Here is a 19,553-nt window from a genome sequence, read left to right as displayed (position 1 = left end):
TCGAAATGTTACAAAAGCAAGCACGCTTTTTTTTTTTTTTTACGTTTACCGTTTATATCGCGTGAAATGCCTACTTGGTGAAAATGCATCGTACATGTGTGTCTGCTGTCTCTCTACATATATACTCTACTCATATACACAGAGCTGTTACTTAATAACTACAGCTTTCATATGTAAACAGCGTTTCTCCTTCTACTCCCGTTGCACGCAGGAAGCGTTTAAATGCGTAAAACTCTCACTGAGGATACGAAACGCCCAGAAAATAATCATTTTCAATGATTCTTGCGGCAGACCTTATTCTCTACAAGACTGCAACGATGTTATCCTATCTTGCGTGATACTTTGGAGCAAATCGCGAACGGATTTGTGTCACAATACGCTGCAATCGCAGCGTATTCATCTATATAATCTAAATAGTCCCGTGTTAAAACATTAATTCGATAAGTACATTGTATAAGCATAATTATCCTACTTGTTGAGCATTGGAAGCAATATAGACAAATGTCATAAAAATGTGTTTTCTCTCTCTCTCTCTCTCTCTCTCTCTCTCTCTCTCTCTCTCTCTCTCTCTCTCTTTCTCTCTTGTTATACGTATATGTATGTGTGTGTGTGTGTGTGTATATATATATAAACACAGGATAAGGCAGCTAAAACAGGCCGCCTAGATAACTTTAAAAATATGCAAGGTAGAAAGAATGTTAAAAGTTGTAGGGCTCTAAGTAATAGTAATACGACCTTGAACAGTGTCATCAAGATTACGGGAAGGTCATCTTGAATCTTTTTGGGAACCTTCATTTCTTATTCTTCTATCAATTAATTTGAACAACTCTTGTCTGAAACATTTTTTTATTTGTCCAGTATTTCTTAGATGTTTAAGAAAAACTTGGTAACTTTTTCAATATTGAGCTTACGATATTGAGCTTACCTTGGTAACTATTTGTTGGAAGAAAAAGTCATATTAGACCTTTTTGTTCTCACGAGTATGCTGTTGCAATAGGTACTTGATGATTTTGAAATTTCCAAATGTCATCAAGTTAACAAAAACTGGGTTATTGTGACAGCATATTCTTGAGGCCAAATAGAATAAAAAAAAGTCTAATATCGCTTTTTCTTCCGACAAATGGTCATCGAGATGTCGTAAATTAAATATTGAGAAACCAAGTTTTCCTTAAATATCTAAAAAAATATTAGGCAAATAAAAAAATGTTCCAGACTAAAATTGTTCAAATTAATCGGTGGAAAAATATGATATGATAAAAAATGGGAGTTTCCATTCAAACAAATTTAAGGTGACTTTTCCGTAAATTTGATGATGCTGTTCAAGGTTATTCTAATATTGTTGCATGATGCGTCACTTGAAACCTTACAACTTTTGTGTTTAACATTTTTTCTATCTTGCAAATTTTCAAAATTATTCACGAGTGGCCTGTATGAGGTGCCTCACCATGTATATATATGCACATATACACATATACATATAAAGATTTCTTCCATCTCTTGTGTATAACAATGTCGATCCGAGCTTATATAAATAATGCTTACAGGTAGATACTTAGGATTCCATATAGCACAGATTATATTCTCTCAGTTCGTTGTGTTCTTATAGAATTTTGTATCAAAACAGAATCTCATATTTCCCCTTTCGTTTATTCCTTTTCTTCTCTCCCCCTCGTTTTCTGTTCCTTTCTCCTCCTGCACAAGCGTGCATCATGGTTGCCGTGTGGTTCCTTAAACGCATCGGTATATCAACAAACGTCAAACGAATCTCTGAATCGGTATCAAACGTAACAAGATTAACATTCGCAACACTTTAAGAAGTACATCTATCAGTGTGATCTATACAAGAATTGACGCGTAACGACAGCGGCCGTTCGCCTCTGCGACCGCGCGCATCTCCTAACGTGCAAATTTCAACACGCCGCCCTACGACGTTCACGGTGCGTCTCCCTTCTCGCTGTGTACACCGAATAAATAACTATAACGTCTCTCTTCGACGTCTACTCGTCATCGATTACTTTTTCTTTTTTATTTTATTATCTGATTGGACGTGCGATGTTTCGTTTGCGAATGCAGTCTTTCTACCGTTGCGATAATAATGTGTCACGGGTCGTGCCTTACGATATTGTTATTAACTCTCGTTCGTGTCAACTTGATAAATAACAATAGTCGAATTGTATGATGACGCATTCTCCATGACCGCGGAGTGTGTGTGTGTGTGTGTATGTGTGTGCGTGCTCGAGTAGCCTTCTGAATCTCAATCTAAGGCGGTAAGGTATTTTTATCGTTTTGCAAATACTTAACATCAACTGTTAACACATAACTAACATTCCGACACTAAGTGCAACTTATCGTAATATGCGAGCATACGTCGTGAATCTCGCGAACACTAGCTATCGTATGTGGAAAAGGAACTGAGAATCGTAGGAGAATAATAAATATATAAACAATACGGTGGTAAAGCGTCTCAATCCTAACAGTTTAAAGCTACGCGTTGAACTGCGAATGCGAATGTACTCGATCACTTGGATGGAGCGTGGAGTATTATATATCTGGTAAAATCAATGTGCGAACTGTAATCCGAAAATACACTCGACATTAAGTATTATTGCTTGAGAATCTAGTTATGCTATTCGTCGCGAAGGTCGCTCCGGTGCAAAGTAATGTGTTGAAATGAGAATCAGAGCTGTCGAAGGCTCGTAATATGCCACGAGAATGCGCGAGTCGGGATTCTCACAGTTAGAAATCGGAGAACATAGCTCTTCTCTCGCTCTTCTCTTTCTCTGTTCCGTTTTCATCGCCATTTCTTATCAAGCACAAATACATCATTTATAAGAATAAAAATGCAAAGTTGCGTTAACGTTCGGCGGAGTATCGACGGATCACATTCAAATAAAACGCGGCTGCAGCTGCTGCAGCCTCTCGTACGAGCGGCTTATTCGAGATCAAAGACTGACATCCCCGTACTCGAAGCTCCATTTCTCATAGGCAGCTAAACTAGCCGGCGAGACGGATCTGCGAATTCTCTTTAGGGAATCATGGAAGTCTTGCATCGTGATATTACGAACGGAATTGAGGTCCAATTCTTTCACCTGATCTGGATTCAGTTCTGAGGAAATAATACGATAAACACATTTTGTGTGGTAAAAACGTACTATGAACAAGACCTGTAGACGCGCGATCTAGCATGATAGAATGCTCCTTTATACCTCTCGCCACTGTAAGGCACGTTGAAGAAAATGAGTGACCAAACGCACATTCTCACTCATAAGGCAAATCTAAAAGCGAATACACGGAAAGAAGCTCATCAAGGGTCGATTCGGTGTTATTACCTCTGATAGGCCCAAGTGCTGCATCCTTAGCCAATGCAGTCAAATCGCTTCCGGAGTATCCCTCAGTCATGACTGCCATCTCGTTCAACTCCTCGGCCGTCAGCGGATCGTTGTGCTTGGCCAGGAGCCTCTGGAGCAATACGATCCTCGTTTGCAGGTCCGGTAGAGTGACGTACACGCGTTTCGTGAATCGCCTCAGCGCAGCCTCGTCCAGTTCTTGCGGTCTGTTAGTAGCAGCCATGACGAGCACCCTTTCCTCGGGATTGCACGGCAAGCCGTCGAACTCGACTAGGAATTCCGTTTTCAGTCGCCTGAAATAATTAATTGTGTGCGCAGAATATTTAGAAGTGCCTTCTTCTCAGCATTTCGTCCGAACTGATTTGAAATTGACAAAAACAAATGGCACCTGCTCGATTCCATAAATGGCCTCCTTAGAGTTAAAAGAGAATATTCTCGAGTCTTTCTTATCTTCCTTGGGGAGTTTTTGGGAGTCTTCTCGCTAGTTTTAAAGGGATTTGACTTCACTAATCTGTAATCTTTAGTAGATTGCAAAGAAACCTCAAGGACAAGTCTTACTTTTCCGCCTTCTTTTCTAATCTGGAGTCAAAATACATATTCTTACCGTAAGAAAATTTCTAGAAATTTCCCCTCAAAAATTCCTCAACGGGAAATCGAGGAAAAGAGACTCGAAAATAAATACTTTTTCCTTTTTTACTTTGAAGGATCGATTTAGAGATTTGTTCTTCCTAGCTCAATTGTTCCTAGTACACACTTTTGAAATTTAAAAAGAAACAGACATATATCTGTGACTTGTAAAAAAAAAAGGGAAGTAGTACAAGCTTTTAAATCAGTTCGAAGGAGATCTTCTTGACAAAACGCAACATCCTGTACAAGTAAACGCAATTTACTCTCTAAACCATACCTTGAAGCTTCGTGCTCGTTGTCTTTCCTTTCGCTCAACAGCGAGTCCACCTCATCGATGAAAATAACAGACGGCTGCAACTCCCGTGCGATCGCGAACAGAGCTCTCACCAATTTTTCACCTTCCCCGACGTACTTGGACGTGAGGCTAGCGGCGGAGATGGAGAAGAACGTCGCGTTGCACTGAGTCGCAACGGCGCGCGCCAACAGTGTCTTTCCATTTCCCGGTGGGCCGAACAGTAACAATCCCCTCGCAGGTGCTCGCAGGCCGGTGAACAGTTCGGGCCGGAGTGACGGCAAAATCACCATCTCCTGCAAGGCTTGCTTCGCAGTCTGCAAGCCAGCGAGTAATTGATAGAATATGAACTTCCTTTTTGATCTGAATCGAAATTATCTGGATTGTTCGGAAAGTAATTTCGATTTTTTTCAAATAGATGGTCTTAGTTGCCTTTTTAAGTAACCTTTAAGTAACCTTATTCTAAAACAGAAAATCACTTTACATTTTTACAATGTACATTTCAAGTTTCATTTGAAAGAGAGTTGTCTTGGAATCTGTCAAGTTGTTTTTATTTGGCGTCGCATCAATGGAAAACTAACGTGAGCATTTTTGTCACATTTTGCTCTTTTATTACTGTAAAGGCAAAAATGCAGCGCAAGCAAGAAAAAAATTGTGTACCATGTATGGAGAAGATGTGTTGACTGAATACCAGTGTCAGAATTGGTTTTCGAAATTTCGACCTCAAAGATGCACCACGTTCTGAAAGGCCAATTGAGGCTGATGAAGACCAAATAAAAACATTGGTGGACGCAAATCGTCATTTAACAACACGACAAATTGCTGAGAGATTGAATTTATCGAATTCGACCGTGCATAAGCATTTGAAACAACTTGGTTTCGTTTCAAAGCTCGATATTTGGGTTCCACACATTCTCAAAGAGATTTGATTCGTCGCATTACCATCTGCGATTTGAAACGTGATGAAAGCGATCCATTTCTGAAGCGATTCATAACTGGAGATGAAAAATGGATTGTGTACAATAACATTAAATGCAAAAGATCATGGAGCAGACGTGATGAACCAGTTCAAAGCACATCAAAAGCTGATATCCATCAAAAAGTGATGTTCTTTGTTTGGTGAGATTGGAAAGGAATGGTTTTTTGAGTTGTTACCAAACAACCAAACGATTGATTCGAATGTGTATTGTCATCAATTGGACAAATTGAATGATACCATCAAACAGAAGAGACCAGAATTGGTGAAGAGAGAAGGTGTTGTGTTTCATCAAGATAACGCCAGACTTCACAAAAGTTTAATGACTCGCCAGAAACTGCTAGCGCTTGGATAGGATTTGCTACCGCATCCACCATATTCACCTGATCTATCACCATCCGATTATCACTTGTTTCGGTCACTGCAAAATTTCTTGGATAGTAAAAATTTCGATTCAAATGAAGGTGTCGTAAACCAATTGATTCAGTTTTTGCCAGTAAGAACTAGAAGTTCTACGAGCGTGGAATCATGTTATCACCTCAAAGATAGCAAAAGGTGTTAGAACAAAGATGGTCAATATACTTGACGGAATAAAACTTTTTTTCTATTAAAAATATCGTCTTTCATTTTCATGCAAAAAGCCGAAATTACTTTTCGGACAACAATAATTCTGTTGATGTGAGCGTCGGCTACAGTCGACGGCCGCTCACTCGTCTTTACCTTATTACTGATAGACTGATTTACACCTCAAAATAATTCTCCATTTTTTGCCAATAATTTTTACAAATCAACATACAAGGCAACCCTCATAAGAAAACTAACCTTAAACGAAAATTTAAATATGTGAGGTCTTAATTCTGCTATGTTTTCTCTAACTTATAAATAAATCTTGATTTATTTATATCCTCACAGAAATGACTGAAATACTGTCTGGTGACACGACAATCCAGTCTAGTCTTTTCATTGATAGCTTAGTTTTGAAGAAGTCAAATAATAACAGATCTAAAAAAGTAAACAATTTAGAATTCGAACTGGCATCAGTAGTGCGATTATAACTATCATGTCCCAGCATTTACTAAAGCTTTTAATCTTATTCGAGATTTGTTATAACCAATAGCATATAAAGTTTAGAGTAAGAACATATGTTTGGGATAAATATGGACCCGCATTAGGGTCCGCTGATTTATCAGACAAAATAAGTGCAATTGTCACAAATTTGGTCGTTCACTTTTTAGACGTCAAACAAAACTCTTAAAATTTTCTAATGATCTAATTCTGAAGCCTCACATGGAGCACCCTGTATAATTGTTTCATCAGAAGAGAAACACATATAAGCGTTCTCGCGACTATCGCTCTCAGCGGCTGGCTAGCTCTACCTGACAACACTTGTCGTACTGAAACAATTAACAGCGAATCAATCGGAGATGACTGAACGGCACTGGATGAGTAAGACGGCGTACCTCTTGACCAGCGATGTCTTCCCACTGCACCGGCGCACCGCCTTCCAGGATCTCGTCGAGAATCAGTTGCGCGAGCTTCGGGTCCACTCCCTTCAGAATGGGTACCTTCCTGGTCGGTGTACTCCTGTTACTGCTTGAGGTAGTGGGTGTTCCCGGGCGTCTTATAGGCGAGCCATTCCCAGGCACGGATAGCTGTCGCTTCACGGAGGGTGGCGTTGAGGACGGTTTAATCGGCATGGTCCTATGGCAAGGCTGGATAGGCGCTGATCTGCCCATGTTTCGAGGCAATGTCTGGCTCTTGCTCAAGGGAGTCCCCGTCGGCCGCTTGCCAGGCACCGACAGCTTTCTGCCGGATGCTGAAACGCAACATTCGTACTTCAACGGAGCTCACGTGGCGCGTCGTGCGACTCGGCCGGAGTGTACAAATGTCTACTGATAGATACTGTTAGATGCAAGTCTCTTTTGTGGGTCAGTCTAGTGGGTAAGAGGGTCTATCGCAAAGAAGACGAAAGTAAGGAGATGGTTACACAGCCAAGATATTTAAAACACTGTTGTGTTTGTATGTCGTAGATAGTGTTGCTGTTAAATAGTAGTGATAAATTGTAAAATGTCACTGATGCATTTAGTCGAAATCTTTTCTTATTACGATAGAATGGATCTTGTTGAGGGAGTATCTTCTACTCTATCAAAAGTGGAACAATTTCTTTCTCGTGTGTACAAACTCATGCACCGAGGGAATGCCAAAGTGGACAACAAGCTTAGAAAACGGCGTTGACGGCGTTAAATCGTCAAAACGTATTTCTTGTATGTGTACAGATAAATGTGTGATGCTGTCTTACCATGTTTAGCGGAAAACACACAAACTACGTATACACAGAAATCTTTCTCTGCAAACTTTTCCTATATATCTTTACAGAAACTTTCCTGGAAGTTCTACTTCCTTTGATATGCGCAAGCTGCAGAGTTTTTGTATCAAGCAAATCCTTACGCTGACAGCTCGAGATGTCAATTTTGAAATCTTTTGTCGCTCCCGTCACATGTTACACAATGCTGCAAATTATTTTTACACGTACTTTCATTGCAGTTAGTAGAATTAATGCACCTCCGTTGCACGGAATTACTTGTAATCACTTATCACTGTAGGCACTTGTCCTGTTCAATCAATAGGACGTAAAATTTGCAGAAAAAAGTCGGTAAAGTCTTCAAGTACGGCATCCCCTTAAGAGAGACTGTTTGCACCGTTGTGGTAAAATCGCAAGTACATCGAATACGGCTGCGAGTGTGTTTGCATATAAACGCTTGTTCAACTTTACTAACTACTCTAAGAATTATGTGTCTCGCTCCCTTCCTTAAGTCTACTTGTAAAGCTCTACTTAAGATCTACTTGTATAGAGATGCATCAGCTTCTACAGGTCTACGGCAACGCGCGCAAAGAAGCGGCTACAACAAAACACTTTGGCAGGAGTCTACGTTAATCTACCTAGTCATCTACATGAGAAACCGAGTGATGTGCATAGGGCTAAGATAAAACAAAGTATCTCCTCCAAGACAAGGTAAGGACTAAAAGGAGCATTGCATCTTGTTTTACTTGCGTTACTTCGACTCTTTTGCATTTAAGCCCAGAACCTCAGACGAACAATACCTTCGGCGGCGTGAGCGCAACAGTTTTTTGGAGAACGTGGCCTTAACTTGGGAATTTGCGTACATATAGTCTGCCCGGTGTTAACTGTATGTGTACTATTGTTTGTGTTCTTATTGTGATTGGTATTGGGTGTGCCGGCTCGTGTCGAGGTTTGAAAAGTGTGTATATTGCGGCGAGCCCTCAGATGCTTTCCTGGATGTTCGTCGTCCGTTTTATTTCCAGGCGCGCGATATTCATTGTTGATACCCAGCTTTCTCAGCTCACACACACTCACTACAAAAAGGAAAAAACATTCTCTGCCATGCTGCAGTAGGCTAAGTCAGCTAAAAGAGAAAATCAGGCTAATCTGCCGTATTGTTACCGGCGTACGAGAGAGAGAGAGAGAGAGAGAGAGAGAGAGAGAGAAAGAGAGAGAGAGAACGTACTAAACGTACTAATGTCGCTAAGAAAGTACTTTCGTCTTTAGTCGGATCGCAAAATGCACGCCTCGATCGCTACCGGTGTATTATGCTGCGTATGAGACTGGGCTGCTAACTCTCACGCACTGTACGCAACTCGCGCTATTCCGAGCGCCTCCGGATTACCGTATAATAAAGAAAGGAACGAAATGCAGAACATAAATTGACTTGTGCTCAAGGTAAACCATCTAGGAAATTATAACGCGGGCATGCGTACACACATATGTACACGCGCACGCACGCGTGTGTATACTTGGAAAGATGAAGAACTTTACACACGGGCATGCTAGATACATCGATGCTCCTTCTGTCGCTACTGCCAGATATTTACCTGCATATGCGTTAAAAATGCGTACATTTATATTACATTTCTCTCGAAGGCCCTTCTGCTTCATTTACTATTCTCAATTATTAATCACAGAGAGGCTCGACCATTAGATTTTCTTAAAGATACATATATATAATGTAGAAACTACCAGAGATCATCGTATTTATGAGCGATAAAGACTTATACCGCAGGTAAATAAGCTTGAAATAGCTCGAGAAACTTTATGCGTTGAGCGGGCGCAGCAGCGGACACACTCACCAAGATACTCGAGCCTTTCTTTCGCCATTATTAAATTCGTACGCATCTTGTCGTGAAGTCTCTGAGCGTGCTCCCATATTTCACCATGTCCACCGTTGCATTCTATGGCTATGCCTTTCTCCAGTTCCCCGATTCCTTTCTTATACAATTCAATAGCCATTTCCTTCTGCCCTGTTGCAGGAGATGCAGAAGCAATCAGAAAAAAGTACAGAAGAGAAAGTTGTTAAAAGTACTAAATTAGCATATCTTGCGGCAATTGCACACATTTGTGCAATCTACATATAAACAGCATACCTTCATTATCCTCGTCAATCTTCAGTGCCTTGCTGATAAACTCAAAAGCTCTGCGATGATGATGCTTCTGCTTGGCCAGCAAAGGATCCGCTGGACCCGGTCCAATGGAGCGCCTGGATACCTGAGACATGTTTTCTCCCTCTACCTGATTGCCGTTGATCAAACGATTGGACAGACCATCCGCTGTTTTCTGACCGACAACAATCTCCAGCTGACAGGCCTGCTTGGACGCCTGTCTGCGCTGGATCAGATGAGACGTAGAGGTATACAGATACCTGAATACCACAAACAGCTGATATAACAGAGTCCTCAGCACGTTGAACAGCAATATCAATGGGAAAGAAACGATGTATAGATTGCGCTTGTGCACCGACGGTTGCGAGCCGTCCAGGAAGCGGTGGTGGTTGTGATGAAAGTGATTGTGGTGATGATGGCCGCCGCAGTTGACCGTCGTCGTGATCTTGTCGCCGTTCTCGCTCTTGGTCACGCACAGCTTCTTCGGCGACTTCGTGCCGAATTTTCGTGTTGGGCGCGCGCCATCGCTGTAAGACATCTCCCACGGGTGTTCACGCTCGCTATGTCTGTGTGACTGCGCTGCTCGTAGTCGTCGACGATGACAGCCACAAGCGGCCGTGCCGACATCCCCGACGGCGCGATCGAGGGACGACAGGGGTGCCGCGGCGGGTAGCCTACATTGTTTCCTCGGGTTGAAATCCCGCCTGGCCGAAGAAAGAGGGGGCGGAGGAGGTGAAGGAGACGCCGCGGTGGGTCGCGTTACGACGCGTTACGGCTAGCCTCCTGGAACAAACGGCCGCAGAACGGCGGTGGCGACGACTCACACGTTTCTTCCTGGCGTTCCTTCTCGGCGAAGCGGCAGCCAACGGAGGAGAGCGAGCGCTTGCTCGGCTCGAGCATCGCTTGTTTTGATCCGCCTCGGACACTCTCCGATATTCCCGGCACGAATCCTCACACCACCAATGAGGACGTCCGCTGGTCGACGCTCGAAGAATCGATGCTCGACCGCTCTTCTTTTTGTTGAGGGATCGACTGTAGTCTCGATGCTTCCGACTTAGATGGCGCCAACAGGCTACTGGCTAATTTAAAATCTGGAGAGGAAACTAAAGTCGCAAGTTTTTTTATCTATCGTTACCAACGGATTAATAATATTGGGTTGTTCGGAAAATAATTTCGGTTTTTCCAAATAGACAGGGTTAGTTGCCTTTTGAAGCAGTTAGCCTCATTCTAAACCAGAAGATCATTTTACATTTTTACAATACACATTTCAAGCTTCACTTGAAAACAAGTTGGTTTGGAATCTGTCAAGTTGTTTCTGTTTCCCATCAAATTTTAAACAAAAAGGTAAAAAAAGACATCGGGTACACGTGCAACACATATTGTGTTATTTTTGGAAATCTCAAACTCAAATTATTCTTTTTCAGAAGTTTATCACTTGTTTCGGTCACTGCAAAATTCTTTAGATGGAAAAAATTTCGATTCAAATAAAGGTGTCAAAAACCACTTGATTCAATTTTTTGCCAATAATAACCAGAAGTTCTACAAGCATGGAATCATGTGTTATTATCTCAAAGATGGCAAAAGATGTCAGAACAAAATAATCAATACTTAACAGAATAAAACTTTTCTTCCTATTAAAAATATCGTCTTTCATTTTCATGCAAAAAACTGAAATTATTTTCCGAACAACCCAATATAATTTTACCTTTTTCAAACATCTTGTGTGTATATACATATAATAATTTTATATCGATTGATTGTATCATAAATTTTGTGAATTTTGATCATATTTACGGTAAAGTTTAACAAATAAATTGCACACAATGAGATATTATCAACATTAAACAACAACAAAAAAAGAACGGTAATTGAAATCGTAGAAATATAAAATTTTATTTCAAAAACTTTATTAGGAAAAAATACTATATATCTATAATTGAGGAACATTTATTTCTATAATTGGAAACAGATAAGAACCAGACAAAATTAAGACAAAAGCAGCATTTCAAAAGTCTCCAAACCAATATAGGTCTCATATTATTAATTTCTTATGAAGAAAAGCAAAGGATGATATTACACAATGGTTGATAGAAAAATATTTTATATTCTATAATAATATTCTATAATTATATTCTATAATAGTCACAATAGAAACTAGACATCACTTTTCGATTGTATATAAAAGTTTCGCACGCTATTTTATGTTTTTTATGTACAAATTGTTTTACTTATGATATGAAAATGTACATTTTTTACAGTTGAATACTTTCCCTAGACAAACTGCTAGCAATGTGCCATCAGTCTGGCAATAGATCGACAGTAGATTGACGATCAAAACTGAGCAGGATCTGAGCCACGTCTTATTTAAGCGCATTTAAATAGTTACCGGATGACAGATCCTGCTCGGTTTCTACCGTCATGCTTTATTCACAGATTCCATTGTATTTCGTCCAGCAGACACTATGCAAAATTTGTTGCCGCAGGCTTTAGTTATTTTGATCTAGTTGCTGTCGCTTTCCGATAACTCCGCTTCTTTCTTGACTTTCCGTACCGTGCGTTTTACTTTCTTCGTTTTGACCAAGCCTTTCCTCGATTTTCTAAACACCTCTATAGCGTGCAATTTCTTCTCCAGTGAGGATGCTTTGTCTCTCTCCCGCTGCGGAATATATTCCTTGACGCTTCTATCGTGAACATTAGGTACAATAGGTCTCTTGAGAGCAGCGTCTACTTCGACGAGTGCTTCAGGCTCATGAGTGGCTATACTGGGTTTAATTATCTTCTCTTTCTTCATCTTCTGATCGGCATTGCTCTTCTTGCTTTTCTTAGCCTGCGTTTCGCCATCCGTATTTTCTTCAATCACATTGCTCTCGTTATTCATCTTGTACAGAGCCTTCTGAACTCTTTTACTCAGACTCGGTTCGACGGATTTTGGGGACACCATCAATTTGAAGTATAAATCCAATATTTTCTGACTTTTCCTCTCCTCCATTCTCCTCAGTACCGGTATCATCGTGTCGTCGAATTTGCCCTTCGTCCAGCCGAATTTCTGCCTGGTGTAGTCGCAGAGGAGCACTGCGTTCGGCTTGCCCCAGGTAAAAGTCTCCTTTGACTCGTCAATCGTGGGAAAGAGATACGCTTGGACGACCGCTTGACTTGGGAAATCTGAAATCGGTCACGTTACGCTATCATTTGTGCCGTCATTGTTCGCTCTTATCGGTCGGCGTTAGACATGACCATCGCGCTCACCTTTGTCCAATTTCACGTTTCGCAATTTATTGCGCAAACCCGTTTTCCCAGGAGCCGCGATCTTTCCCTTTTTTATCCACGTGCAGAAGTTGTGTAACCCGTGCAGTACGTTATCCCCTTCGGCGGGAAACGCGGCTAATATCTCCAATGCGGTCACTGGCCCGATTCCAGCCACCCCCGTAGTGTAATCACTGCCGACCAGGAGGGCTAATTGTATCAGCTGATTGCGAGTAAGTTCTGTAATGATGACATTATATACAGGCTGAGGCACCTAAATAACACAGACCACCTAAATAACTTTGAATATATGCAAAATGGAAAATGTTAAATACAGAAATGGTAAGGTTTCAAGTGATGCATCACATAGCAATACTAGTATGACCTTGAACAGCATTATCAAGGTTACGGGAAGGTCACTTAAAATTTTTTTAAAGGAAACTCCCATTTTTTTATATCACCTTTTTCTACCAATTAATTTGGACAACTTTTGTTTGAAACATTTTTTCATTTGCCTAATATTTTTTTAGATTTAAGGAAAACTTGGTAATTTTTTCAATATTTAGCTTATTACTATTATTATTTAAATTTTGACTTACTATATCTCGCTAACTATTTGTTGGAAAAAAAAATAGCACTAGACTTTTTTGCTCTATTTGGTTCCAAGAATATATGCTGTCACAATAGTGCCCTAACTTTTGTTTAACCTGATGATCTTTGGAAATTTCAAAATCATTGGTGTTTTAGGTCACCCTGTATATATGTATATATGTGGTTTTGAGATTTCATTTTGGTCTTAAAATTTTACATGTTGTCTTTAATAATTTTATATGTTTAAAAAGATTTATTACGGTAATTGTTTTAATTTATAATTTATAAAGATTTTGTTATAAAGGTAAATTACAAAGGAAAATTTATATTGATAAGTATAATAAGAAGCCCATTAAAAAGATCAACGTTAGAATAAATTTAATTACACGTACTAAAATGATGCTGGATGTCACACGCACGGAACTGCTGTACCCTCTTGCTATTGTTGAAGAAGTTTTTGTACACACATCGGCCCCCAAATAGCCAAATGTCGGAGTCGTCTGTAATCGTGCCGTCGGTTAGCTTGATTTGCTCCAGGTACGCGCACTGCGCCTCCGCTTCCATAGGAGCCACCACGTAAGGGATGCCGAACAAACGTAGCAATTCCTGTAAGTAAAAGACGTAGATCAACGCGCGATGGTACACACTAGGATAGAAATTTTTCCTTGTTGTGAGATATACCTGCGCCTCGATTCGGATTTGCTCGGAAATATTGGTAGCTTGTCTCTCAAGTTTGCCAATGTTCCTCGTGAGTTCCTCCTGCTCGTCTTCTAATTGGTCCTATAATTCAGAAAGACCCGTATCAGAATGTATGTGAATCGTAAGACGTAGTTGTAGCAATCAAATGTCGTCAAGCTCTTCAAAAAAAGAAGAGAAAAATGTGAAGTGTACCTTCAGTTCTACCCAACCTTCCTCATTTGTAGGCAGCACCACTGGATTCTCTTGTACGTGTTTATTGGAAGGATCAACTTCACTATTCGTATTACCTTGGTCCGCTAGTTTGTCAGGACTCCGGGAATCGCATGTTCTGCTCTCATTGTTCGATACGTTCTCGATTGACTGACCGTTTTCTGGCGATTCGACGTCTGTTTTCTCAGTGACTGCTTCTTCGGGTTCTTCAGGTATAGTGTCCAGTTGTCTTGTATTATTACCGTCCTTGACAGTTTCTGCCGGAACCAACACTGTCCGCGGTTCATCATTCGCACCGACGGGCGCAATCTCTTTCGCACAACTCGTCGGCCCAGCTTCATTCCGATCTACCTTCCCAAATATATCGGCAAACATGTCGTCTTCCAGCTTTTCGTCGGATCTGATGGTTATTTCGATATTCCCTTTCTTCACGCTGCCGCTCGAGACATCCACGTCAGGTATCGGAACGTCGTGGATCTCTATGAAATCGTCGGTGTCCGAGTCTGACGTGTCTATTTTCGTTACGTCATCGGACTCTGCGATGGAACATCGCTCAGGTATTACTTCATTACTCGAGCTTGTGGCGTGAGACGCCGCGGTGAACCCCGACGTTTCATGATCTTCAAAAGGCTCAACTTCGATGAAGTTGTCCGACTCCGGATTGGACGGGATTAACTCGACAGCCGAGTTGTCCTTCGCTGAACGCGCGTCCTGCGTATCCTGTAATTCCACAGCTTTTGAACGATCCTCGTGATCTTCGACAGGGTTAAATGACGCCGGCTTATCGTCCGTCGGGCTTCTACTTTCCTCTAATTCCGAGCTTCGAGCATCTTTCTCGGGGGTCTTCACACTCTTGCTTCTAGTTTTATGGCTCTCGTCGTTGTGATTGATGAGGTGCATTATCTGATTCTGGGTTAAACCGCTGTACTCCAACATGTACGTCAACGCGGGATTCCTCGTGTTCTTGCTGAAGTATTTCTTGCTCAAAGGCAGTGACTCGTTCACATCAGGCTCGTTCGTGCCAGGCTCCACGTCGCTGTCAAACGTGTATTCATTTACATCCTCCGCGATGGGCAGAGGATCATCGTAGATTGGCGCAATGTCGTCGTCGGAATCATCGTTCAACTCGTACTCGTTCATGTTCTCTACGATTGGTGTGGGATTACTTGGGCCGGCAACCGGCTCGACTTCCTCCGTCTCATTCGGCGGCGAATCGTTCTTGTCCGTCCCTGCTTTGCCTTCAGTGGAACTTCTCGCCAACGCGTTCTTGTCTACAAAATGGCACAAGGTTATCATATATCAGTGTGTCATGAACTATGACTGGACATTAGAATCACCAAGCGGTCAAAAATTTGCTTTGCTTGCAAGTTACTCAACTTCAAACAACGAAGCACTTTACATGTTCAACAGACGTTGAGTAAAACCGAAAGAAATAAATAAACACTCTTGCGCCTCGCGTAACATTTCCTCTTCAGGAACCAAGCGTTACCAAGTTCATGCATACCACTGATGTAGATTAATCTGGTCGTGTCATCGGCGGCTATGCGAAACGCTATGTCTCTACCCTTCGTGTTGATTCCTTGCTCGGTCAGCAGCTTGTCGAGCTCCTCCAGTGTCAATGTTTTCCCGCCCATTTCCTTCTCGGCGGACTCCAGCGACTGCTGCACGTATCTGCGCTTCAACAAGCGCTTCATCTGAAAGCCTGAGAACTCCTGTGACTCCTACAATCGGATGTGATTTTTCGTGTGAAATATTGACCTGCAAATTTGCATCATCATACATACCGTACGCGAAATTTATCGAACACATACTTCGGGCATCTCGTGCAGACGACCCCAGGAGTTCTGCTTCCTCGTTTCCCGCAGGTCGGTCAGTATGTCGTAACGAACGTCCGCGGGCAGTGCCTTAAACTCGCCGGTGGTTACGTCGACATTGTGTATGTTTCCCATCCACTTGGACTGCTTCCGCGGGCTCAGCTCGACCGACGCGTCGGAATCGTATTCCTCATCATTGACAAAAGTTTGTAGGCCACTGGTGCTGGGCATGTCGGGCAAAGCAAACATGTCTGGCTCCGCGTGTTTGCCTTGCAAATTTATCGTGATCTGCGTCGTCCCATTAATCTGATCCACCTTGGAATCCTTATTGAGAACAGTTTTCACCACACTGTGCTTTATCAAGTTGTTTATCAAGTCTGCCTTCATCTTCTGCGCCTTACTCGTGGCAATAGATTTCTGCTTCCTGCGTGAGGCCTGTGAACACAAAAGAATGAGGAGGCTCTTTTCTCACTACCTGGTTCTCACGGTGAGCTAATTACGTACGAACAATATTATAATCAAGATAGAGGAACAGTTTCGCCTGTGCATAGATGCATGGAGTGTTTAAAGTTCCATGCAGTGTATACCGCATCTGCCTTGTGTTGTAAACATGCAAGTTAAAAAAGCAGTTATATTTGTCATTTAAGAGGTAAGTGTCAGTCATACTCACAATTGTATTTTTCTTGAGCATTGGCACACCACCGTCAAAAACGAAAACTGGCTTGATCCTGTAGTACAAGAGCTTGCATATCCTGGTGTACAAGCCAAGCAGATGAGCATTAGGCTTGGAAGCACCATGCTGATTTTGATATCCTTGCAACACCTGGTATATCCATATTGATACATCTGTAAGGTTCACATTATGCTTTATGCATGGCCTTCTTGCAATCAAGATCAATTAATCTTAGAGATTATCGTTACTTGCCAATTGCTAGAACCTTGCCCTCGAGATTCTCCAACACCACCGGCTTCCCGGACGCATCCAGTAGCCTCCACAAGCCGTACACTCCCATTATTTATGAGATTATTTAATTACGACTATTTAATTATGCGCTGATAAAAGCAGCGAATCGCACGAGAGAGAAAGAGGGTGCGAAAGAGAGAGGGAGGGGGAGGGAAACAGAGATTCCAACGCCTCTGAAATTAATGTAATTATCGAGCATGCTTCGCGACGAGTTCACTCGTGCGATTTTCGTCTATATTCTCGCGTAACCTAAAAATGTGCAACCTCCCGACAAGTCGAACTCGCGCGTCGCCGCGGCGCGCAATTAGCATCGTGACGCTCGCATGAGAATGCGAGGAACCGCCGAGGCACGCGTTGCTCGCGGAATTATCGTCGACCGCACATTCGTTCGCGGAAAATACCGTCGTACTTGCGCACACTTCTCGGCTTCTCGGTTTCGCGTTCCCAGCTGACGAACGATGCGAGAGCGCGCGCGCACACATTCGCAGAGAAGTCGCGCGCGATCAGCTGCACGTCTGCACGTAACTCGACTCGCCGCTGCGAATTCAATCGAACGGTTTCAATCGCAGTCGCGACGACAATGTCGCGCGACCGCGCGCGATTAATATATATTATTTATATATTTTTATTATACATTTATATATTTTATTTTATATTTTTTATATATTTTATTATATATTACTTATATATTTATTATTATTTTTTTATTGTTTATTTATTTATTTATATATTATTTTTGAAAAATGTCGCATGCGATATTTCACGAAAGTCATGCCAGATATCGCAATCCTCAGCCAATTAAGTTGCCCCGTCACTGATGAAATATTGTATACGATATTTCTCACAAATTTTTGAGAATAAGGGCCTCGAGAAAAAATTTTTCTGAACTATTTTCAAAAATTCGTAATTTCTTTTTTTTCCATCTCTTATCATTTCCATGGATTTCCTCATCCTTCGGGAACAGATTTCCACATAACATGTAATATCACAACAATATCACAATAATATTTTGTTGCTCCCCCATTGCAATATTATAATGTAATATAGTAGAAATATTACTGCATTATTACAGTGATATCACAGTAATATTAATATGTCCGCCGAAATGCATCACGGTAATATTATGGTGATACGCTACAGTAATATTATGATAATATATCACAGTAATATTGTAATGGTATGTCACAATAATATTACCGTAATATTGTGAAGTTATAGATTACTCTTACGGAAAAAAGGAAACACTTAAATATTGAGTGTTTACATTCAATATTTGAGTGTTTCTTCTATAAGAGTTAATTTTATATCAGTTAATCTAATATTAGATTTGAAATGTTATCTTTGTTGTTAATATTATTTTACAAGAAACACACCGTGCAAATCACAACATTTTGGAATAGTTGTAGCAAGGCAAAACAGATTTATAGAATCATAGCATTGTCAAAATATAGGCGCAAAAGCTTGTAAAATTCCGTATCACGATAAATGTATTATCTTGCCAATATTGCATACAATGGCATCCACTCGAAAACTATATGCATAATAAATTTACTTTGATCACATTTTATCCCGTGAAAGTTAATTATATGCATGTGTACCTAAATATGATTTTGTGATATTATGAATATATTTTTCATTAATAATACTCAAACGTATATTGCAGTGCAAAGTGTTTATATATGTATATATATGTTTGAATAATATTAATAAAAAATATATTTGTCTTATTACAAAACAGTGTATTATCCCTGAAATATTTTATTCGTACTCTAATGCGACGTATAACGTTTAAAATAGCAAGTGACATTAAATGACGTCTCAATGACGTTTCTAACGTCTGTAAGACATAACAAAAACGTCATTTGACATCATCTTGCTGCTTGGGATGAGATATATTGTAATACAATATTACTGTAATATTTTAATGTTATATATAAACGTAATATATCAATATTATTATCGTAATTGTTGAAAATTAATTCTATCTGGTTCACATTTTTTAGATAACTTGGTTCTTTTAATTCTTTAAGTTAGAACAATAAACTTTATAAGAGGGAAAGTTTTTTAAACAAACAAGTATAGTTATTTAAAGAAAAAATGTTAAAGAAAATTAATATTTATTTGATATCCAAGTCTTGAAAATATCTATCGGAGAGTAAAAAGATCCTTAGTATAATCTTGTTTTCGTTGACGGATTCAGCTTCATAAGAAAAGTTTTTCAAGTCAAGTCTCGCAGTGTAATTTCTTGAAGACTAGGATGAACTTTTAGGGGATGAATTTGATTCCGTCTTAGCCTAAGTCTAGTTTTTTATTTTTAAAAAAGAAAACTTTAGAA

General features: G+C 40.6%; 2 protein-coding genes across 3 annotated transcripts; both read right to left on the bottom strand.

The window, feature by feature from the left end:
- Nucleotides 1–1,558: 1,558 nt before the first annotated feature.
- Nucleotides 1,559–10,700, bottom strand: spas (spastin). 2 transcript variants are annotated; one of them, XM_011140935.3, is made up of 7 exons: nucleotides 9,683–10,700; nucleotides 9,389–9,559; nucleotides 8,345–8,617; nucleotides 6,703–7,058; nucleotides 4,252–4,583; nucleotides 3,330–3,640; nucleotides 1,559–3,106 (listed from the first exon to the last, which is right to left on the bottom strand). In XM_011140935.3, exons 1-7 carry the CDS (start codon nucleotides 10,233–10,235, stop codon nucleotides 2,943–2,945), a joined length of 2,160 nt encoding a protein of 719 aa, XP_011139237.1. In that variant the 5' UTR covers nucleotides 10,236–10,700; the 3' UTR covers nucleotides 1,559–2,942. The 2 variants fall into 2 exon arrangements, with proteins under 2 accessions (XP_011139237.1, XP_011139238.1); XM_011140936.3 differs by lacking the exon at nucleotides 8,345–8,617.
- A 1,111-nt stretch (nucleotides 10,701–11,811) lies between these two features.
- On the bottom strand, nucleotides 11,812–17,794 carry mus201 (rad2 superfamily protein mus201). Its single transcript, XM_011140939.3, has 9 exons — nucleotides 17,180–17,794; nucleotides 16,925–17,100; nucleotides 16,252–16,689; nucleotides 15,945–16,161; nucleotides 14,423–15,711; nucleotides 14,213–14,311; nucleotides 13,924–14,137; nucleotides 12,944–13,180; nucleotides 11,812–12,859 (listed from the first exon to the last, which is right to left on the bottom strand). The coding sequence occupies exons 1-9, from the start codon at nucleotides 17,265–17,267 to the stop codon at nucleotides 12,198–12,200; spliced, it is 3,420 nt and encodes a 1,139-aa protein (XP_011139241.1). The 5' UTR covers nucleotides 17,268–17,794; the 3' UTR covers nucleotides 11,812–12,197.
- Nucleotides 17,795–19,553: the final 1,759 nt, after the last annotated feature.

This window comes from Harpegnathos saltator, unplaced genomic scaffold (assembly GCF_003227715.2).
Source record: "Harpegnathos saltator strain DR-91 unplaced genomic scaffold, Hsal_v8.6 scaffold54, whole genome shotgun sequence".
NCBI classification, from domain to species: domain Eukaryota; kingdom Metazoa; phylum Arthropoda; class Insecta; order Hymenoptera; family Formicidae; genus Harpegnathos; species Harpegnathos saltator.
Note: the sequence above shows the minus strand (reverse complement) of the source record. Positions and strands in the feature narration are given on the sequence as shown.

What these genes read in the sequence shown, in the direction of transcription:
- spas (XM_011140935.3), bottom strand. Translation starts at nt 10,235, where the DNA reads ATGTCTTACAGCGATGGCGCGCGCCCAACACGAAAATTCGGCACGAAG. An exon ending in GATTGACGAGGATAATGAAG is followed by an intron (nt 9,560 to 9,682) that starts GTATGCTGTTTA and finishes CTCCTGCAACAG; the next exon opens with GGCAGAAGGAAATGGCTATT. An exon ending in AGCACTTGGGCCTATCAGAG is followed by an intron (nt 3,107 to 3,329) that starts GTAATAACACCG and finishes TTATTTCCTCAG; the next exon opens with AACTGAATCCAGATCAGGTG.
- mus201 (XM_011140939.3), bottom strand. Translation starts at nt 17,267, where the DNA reads ATGGGAGTGTACGGCTTGTGGAGGCTACTGGATGCGTCCGGGAAGCCG. An exon ending in CAGATTAATCTACATCAGTG is followed by an intron (nt 15,712 to 15,944) that starts GTATGCATGAAC and finishes GCCATTTTGTAG; the next exon opens with ACAAGAACGCGTTGGCGAGA. An exon ending in AAGGTTGGGTAGAACTGAAG is followed by an intron (nt 14,312 to 14,422) that starts GTACACTTCACA and finishes TCTGAATTATAG; the next exon opens with GACCAATTAGAAGACGAGCA.